This window comes from Gadus macrocephalus, chromosome 23 (assembly GCF_031168955.1).
Source record: "Gadus macrocephalus chromosome 23, ASM3116895v1".
NCBI lineage: Eukaryota > Metazoa > Chordata > Actinopteri > Gadiformes > Gadidae > Gadus > Gadus macrocephalus.
The window spans coordinates 2752882-2760443 of NC_082404.1; the positions used below are offsets into that span (position 1 = coordinate 2752882).

A 7562-nucleotide genomic window follows, 5' to 3' on the forward strand; every position below is an offset into this window, starting at 1 on the left:
AGAGAAACTCAGACCTCACATTTTGACCATTCAACTTATTTCAACATGTAGCCTATAAGACTGAAATCATCAGACAACCATTAATATGGTAGCGAATAACCTCAAATGCGATTTACAGCAACATATCAAACGAATAGCCTATGCATCAAATTATAATTTCAATGACAATTTAGAGAGAGGGACATTTTATCTTTCTATTAAATTCATAAATGTGTTAAAATCTCTTCGGATTCATTCATTTATTTGTAGCCTATTCAATAAAACAGAGCAAAAATATACCTTCACCCAAACTTTCACCCCGCCTTAAGTGTATGGTTACTTTTATGAGAAAAATGCATTATGATTAAAAACAAATTAGACATCAATATTTCAATAACCCACTGTTTGTCTTTTGCAGAGATAACAAAAAGCGACATTGCAATCAATGTAACACACAACGACTAGCCCTGAAAAAAAAACCACCATTTCCCGCGTCTCCACCGGGACGCGGTTTCAGCCATCAGCCCGATTAACCCCGGTTCCTGTTCTGGACTTAGTCATGACCTCCTCTATAATTTTTATTAGAAAACTACATCGCAGAAACCCAACTCCAGGAAACAAGGGCTTATAGGTGACCATCAGACCAGGGCCAAGTGCAGACACCCCGCTCTGCTAGAACTGGGGCCGCGGGGGTCCCTCCCAGGGGCCGCGTTATCAAAACAGGGGCCCCGCAGGATGGAGCTTATCGGCCGGACAACACTCGCTTATAATAGAAGTCTACAACATGAGAGTGTGCCACAAGACCACACACTCACATTTCAAACGGGTTCCAAGCAGCCAACAAGAAACTAAATCAGTCCCATCAGCAACACTGTTCAAAACTTTATGGGATTTAAAGGCCGAAGCAATATGTATGATTAAAGCCTAATTAGCTAAATCAAGGCTTTTGAACATTTAAAAAATGAATTTAACCGACTAATCGAACAAGAACCAGTCGTCAGAAATTGTCTCGCGAAATGGATTGTTAATTTTAATTGATGTCACGTTCTATAGCCTAGGCCTATACATTTTTTTATGAGAGCCAATACAATATTTTCGTTTATCAAAATTAGTCCACAAATGTAGGAAGATATAGTTCTATACTGACAAATATTAAACCATTTTAAGTGACGCAACATTTGGCCTATCTCGGGCCCGCATAATATTGATCATCTCCTTGATCGATGAGACCATTAATCAAATGAATGAAACTCACCTTTTCCAAACACCCCGTGGGACCATCCGAATAGTAGGCCTGTACATAGAAACATTAGATTCATGTTGTGGGAGTCCCGGAGTCCGCAGAAAGGTAAATCAAAGTGTGATGGGAGCAGTTCTCCTTGAGGCCTGGGGATATGTTGTATGCTATCTCTTCAGGCTTCAGCAGGGATACCCAGTGGTGGACAGACTGGGTGGTTTCCTGAAAACAGCTACGATCACACAACGGGAAGCTTTCTTAAGTCCAGCGTAACTTTTTGCCAGCCCACTGGATAGCGGCCCAGCTTTATAAGAGTTCCCAGCCCCCGGATAACGGACATCCTGACGACACACCCACTGTGCGTATAGCGGCGTTCCCACTGCTGGAGGTGGGAACGATCATTCAACGGAGGAAAAGATAAACGTGGGCTACTAATGGTCAGAAGCTCCCAAAAATATATGAAACCATGACAATGCCAAAATATGTCCTCCTCGATGGTCAACAGATTTACGCAGGGCCAGTGACGCATGTGGACCGGCACGTATACGCAGAGGTGGAGACGTCATGGCGCTTGACATTAACCCCCATCACATGGCCATTGCATTATTTGAGTGTTTATAAAATGCCTTGGTGTTATAATCTATTCGTTGCAGAGCATTTCAATGGATCGTAAAAGTTGTCTTAAAGGAACAATAGGCTACTGTCAAACCGTTATTGTATGACTGAATAAAAGGTACTCAACGAGCTGATTTATTGAACGAAGAGGAGGACTCTCTGAGCAGTCAGTGCGGACCAAACTGGACAACATCAGGCGGTAGAGGAACCGTGAGGTGGCCCGTACGGCCTACAGTGCACTCTTCAGCCATACTTGATGCTGGTGTCAGTTCCGTTAAAAAACAACATAAAAATCATTTGTATTGCAGGAATTAACATTAGTTGAATGAATAAATGACCATCTTGTGTGGTGTCATTATACTCTTAATGTCTGAGTTTGAGCAGGACAGAGAAAGTAAACGGGAGAGGCGAGAGAGAATCAGGGAAAAAAACACACATTTGCTCCGTTTTTCGGAAATGGATACATGGGAGAGTGGGATGAAATAATTATTAATCAATAATCATGTTGTCCTATAGGCAAGGAAAAATAAGACAAAATAATGCAGAGTAAAATAAAAACGTCTACCTTTATTTCAGGATGTCCCCTGTGTCAATCAAACGATAACATACGACAATAAATACGACTTCTCAAAAAAAAAAGTGGTGTGGCTCAACTTGCCCCAGCGGGGTAAATTAAGCCATCTGGCGGTAGATTGACCAATTTCCTTCAAGTTGAATGCATTTTCCTTTTCCAAATACGCTTATATTTGCTTGAGGTAACTTTAAACAATATAAACTTGTCAAATGTCAGTATTTTGCCACTGCTCTGATGTATTTTCACACTTGACATCAGTGGCTCTCTCCTTCTCCTTTCTCTCTTTCGTGGCATGATAGCTTTTCTACAATGTTTAAAATGTGAAAAAACAAATCAGTTGTGTAATACTACATTGAAATACCACTTTATACTCTAGACGCAGCGGTGTCAAACTCATTTTCACCACGGGCAACATCAGCATTATGATTATGTTGCCCGCGTTCACACCAAACTACCCACATAAATGTAGCTATAAACATATTTTTAAAAAACTGTCTGCATTTGATCATTATTTATACAAGTGTACAAAGTATTGTACACATAGGCCTACATTTAAAAATATATACAGTGTTTTCCTTTACTTTTTATGAAAAGAACAATTTCTTCCATAAACTCAAAAACTTGTTTGAGGACCGCATTCCTGCCACTTTACTTCTGTAGGGAGGGTACGGCACATCGCCTATCCGTGCTCCGATTTTTTGCAGGCCTCATTAAGCATACTTAGCTCGGTGTCAAAATACAAAGATTAATAGTATTCCTTTATCACTACCTCGTAGCACAGAAGGCATACAATTTTTTTCTCCTTGAAGCACAAAAATGTATTCGCTTCTTTCATTAAATTGGCTTCCCTCTCCGTACATTTTTCTCTTGGACATTTTGGGACTATTCGTAGATTTAGGCCTAGATTAAGGCCCAATCTCAATACTTCCCCTTAACCCTTACCTTCCCCCTTACCCTTGAAGTTGCGTGTTCATGTGAGAGCTAGTGGTGTCTCAATACCCAATTTGATCAAGATTAAGGGATAAGATTGAGTGCTATGTACCCCTTATTTTTAAGATGATTTGAGAGCTCACTTGCTCCTCCAAGGGCTATCCCAGAGCACATAGCGAAACCGGGAATTTTCAAAAAAACATGGCTGCTTGATGCGAGGAATATTTTACAGCTATCTACACAACTTTTTATATGTTTATAATGACTCAGTTTGATCTGAAATGTGCTACACGAACGATGCATAGTATTGTAGGTCTTAACTGAAGCTTTCAAACGGTAGTTTTAGGATACAATTAGCGCGTATACCACCACTCCATTGGCTTATATGGTAGCTTGCCAGCTAGATGCTAGGCCTGCTGCAGCGGATTCGAATTGTATCCGAATCCGTTCGGTTCGTTTACCACAGTTCGGAGCATTCTGGAGATCCGCGGATTTCGGTTTCATGAAGGCATTGCCTTATGTAGCGTATTTTGCCTACTGTAGCCTACGTCCGATACAAAGGGTGTTTAGGACCCAGCGGAATGCATTCTCTCCAGTGCTGCCCGAGCCAATGAGACGTTTCCCGCCCCTCCCTTCAGCCTGTCAGCGTTCAAAACAAACTGGGCTTTAAACTTCGTTGCGCTCGTCGCCAGAGTTCTAACGCCTCGTGCCCACTGCACCGTCAGTCAACGGACGTGGGAAGGCGTGGCTGATGGATGGGGGAGTAGTCTTTGCAGAGGCATCCGTCAGCCAATCAAATCGCTTCGCCGGGTTCTTCCCGCTTCTTCCTGCTTGTTGCGATGCAAGATTACCCGCTTTCCAGTATCGTCAGAGCCCGAGTCGCGTCACAGTGCTTAAATTTGCATACGCGATCTGATTGGATGACGGAACCGTCGCTGCCGAAAAAGTTGAACATTTTTCAACTTTCTGACGGTGGCGAACGCTCCAAACGAACGGACGGATCCACAATGCATTGCGCGTCCGTCCCCATTCAAAGTCAATGGGCAACGGACAACTGACGGAGGCAGTGGGCACGGGGCGTAACGCCTCGTGCCCACTGCACCGTCAGTCAACGGACGTGGGAAGGCGTGGCTGACGGATGGGGGAGTAGTCTTTGAAGAGGCAACCGTCAGCCAATCAAATCGCTTCGCCGGGTTCTTCCCGCTTCTTCCTGCTTGTTGCGAGGCAAGATGACCCGCTTTCCCGCTTTCCAGTATCGTCAGAGCCCGAGTCGCGTCACAGTGCTTAAATTTGCATACGCGATCTGATTGGATGACGGATCCGTCGCGGCCGAAAAAGTTGAACATTTTTCAACTTTTTGACGGTGGCGAACGCTCCAAGTCAACGGACGGATCCACAATGCATTGCGCGACCGTCCCCATTCAAAGTCAATGGGCAACGGACAACTGACGGAGGTAGTGGGCACGGGGCGTAAGCCTCGTCGGCCGTTATCCCTTACATGTTACACTCAGTGCACCATGTTTTCAAATGCATTTAGGGGAACATTTATTGCACAAAAAAGCCTTGCAAGTTGTCTGATTGCAGTCAATTAACACATTGCAAATAGCCTGTGGGTCTCATTCATTTTTGTGTTTCTCCCCCAAACCCTCCGTCAAAAAAAAGTCTGCCTTTTTACTATCACGGACATGATCCGAACCGTATCCGAAACCGAGGCCCAAAACGGTTATCTGAACCGAACCGTGGACACACTGATCCGTTTCACCACTATGCTACACACACCCTCAACTCTTCAACGATGGCGGCAGCATCTAAGATATATATATATATATCGCTCTTCTTCTCTGGCTTTTATTGGCGTTTCGGCGCTCTGGTGACGGGGCAGCCAGCTGGCGACGATGAATGATGACGTACCCGAAACCGAGTGGCGTCTCATTTCATAGGGGAAAGATCTCAGCCCTTGGCCCTTACACTTGCAAGTGCTAGGGTTAAGACAAAGACAAAGACAAAGCAAAAGGGGCAAGGGGAAGAATCGAGATTCGGCCTAAGATTTAGGGCATTTAGTAAACTGTTATAGATAAACGCCGATTTGGATCCACTGCAACCATCGATAGGATGCTGTACCCTAATATCGTGGGTTTGATTGTGGGAGATGCATTTAAAAAAAATAATATACGTTTTTTGAAGAAATGCATTTGAAGCTCTCGGGCCTTGTGTTGGCCACATCTGCTTTAGAGACTTAACTTAACTTCAGTGCAACATGGCGGGGTAAGTTAAATGGCTGAACTTACCCCACAGCATGTTCTCACTTTTCCCTGCACAGCCACCAACCATTTCGGAAAAAACTGCCTAGTTGAACAATTCAGGCTAATCTTCAGCTAAATTATTCCTAGGGTTTCATACATTGGCAAACCACCAACATGTATGACATATATTTTTACATGTGGATACATTTGCTTTGACGTAGCAGTCATTATACCTTACATGTTTGAAACTTACTTTGGAAAGCAAAAAATATAGTTGCAACTTTACCATAATGCTTCCCTCCATCACATCCAGAAATATATGATGGGTGCTTCCTCAATTGATGTTCAAATGACAACAAATGTGTACAGTTACCTTAATACAGGGGGTGGGTCAACTTACACACACACACACACACACACACACACACACACACACACACACACACACACACACACACACACACACACACACACACACACACACACACACACACACACACACACACACACACACACACACACACACACACACACACACACACACACACACACAGTAGCGGGCCTGTGGGGCTTCCAAGCCACCAAGTTGAACAGATTAAATGACAAAACACACCAAGCAGTTCCAAGATAGGGTGACACACCAAGCAGTTCCAACCACCCATTCTCTGTCGTTGGCTAGCCAAGCCCCAGCACTCCGGCTCAACGATCCCCAGGCTTGCGTGTTAATGTGAGGAAGTCCATGTACGGCCTGGGGGCGGAGCCAGCAGGTTGCCAGACCCACCACTCCCCTCACTCCTCCCCGGCATCTGCCACAATATGTATCTATGTATGTATAGATATATATGTTTGTATATAAATGTAAAGATATATATATATACAGTATAGTCAAATTTCTCGCAGCATCTAGTCTAGCATTTCCCTCTCTCTCTCTCTCTCTCTCTCAGACTGAGCTGTCTCACTTGTATGTTTTGTGAACAGGCCCATCATGACACCAATGAGAACACAAACGTTGTCATTGGCTATCATGGAATATCATGTTTATGCCAAAATAAATGTAACTTTAAGTATTTGTGTTGTCACCAATTATTGTGATCTCATGGAATGGCAAAGTTTATTATTTTCTAATTTTCATTCAACTTGAAGCTGTAAAAGCTGTTTCAGTCCTTCGAGCCAGCTCTGAATGATCACTCAATTTCTTTAATGCCCTCGTACTTTGAGCAGTGAAGGCATCACTATTAAGTCACTTGTAGGGTGCTATGATTCATTAGAAGTGTGTTCAAAAGGTAAATTATCATAATTATATTACTAATCGCATCATGATGAATTAATCACTTGCATTAAGGGTAATTATTATGTACATCGTGCAGGCAGCAAACAGGTAAATGAAGACCTGATCAACAGATAAATAAAGCAGTTTATATATTTTTTATATCAAAGTACCGTTAAATCAAATACAAAACATTGTTTATCATCTCCTATGAGGGCATTTTTCTCAACAAATCCAGACTATACCAGATAAGGCCTAAAACTGCAATACATTGGTGACATAAAAACACACACAAATACAGTGGACAGACTTCAACACACACAACACACAGACTTCAACATACACACACATATATAGGACAGACTTGTGTAACGAGTCAACACACACAAACATACACGGTGGACAGACCTGTGTAACCAGTCAACACACACACACACACAAGGTGGACAGACTTGCGTAAGGAGTCAATACACATACACACACACTAACACACACACATGCACAGTGGACAGACTTGTGGAAGACGTCAACACACACACACACACACACACACACATATTATGCACACACACACAGTGGACAGACTTGTGTAAGGAGTCAACACACAAACACACACACACACACACACACACACACACACACACACACACACACACACACACACACACACACACACAGTGGACAGACTTGTGTAGGGAGTCAACACACACACACACA

The 7562-nt window shown here is 43.2% G+C and overlaps 2 protein-coding genes across 2 annotated transcripts in view; both read right to left on the reverse strand.

The window, feature by feature from the left end:
* Nucleotides 1–1796, reverse strand: part of flt1 (fms related receptor tyrosine kinase 1) — a 41876-nt gene extending 40080 nt beyond the window's left edge. The window contains 1 exon segment of the mRNA XM_060045730.1: nt 1235–1796. Within this exon segment, the coding sequence (XP_059901713.1) occupies nt 1235–1298 (64 nt within the window). The 5' untranslated portion in view covers nt 1299–1796.
* Nucleotides 1797–7451: 5655 nt separating this feature from the next.
* Nucleotides 7452–7562, reverse strand: part of LOC132452895 (suppressor of tumorigenicity 14 protein) — a 27260-nt gene continuing 27149 nt past the window's right edge. Inside the window, exon 20 of the mRNA XM_060045731.1 lies at nt 7452–7562. This exon is cut by the window's right edge and continues 1322 nt beyond it. The gene's annotated coding sequence lies outside the window, so the exon portion shown is untranslated.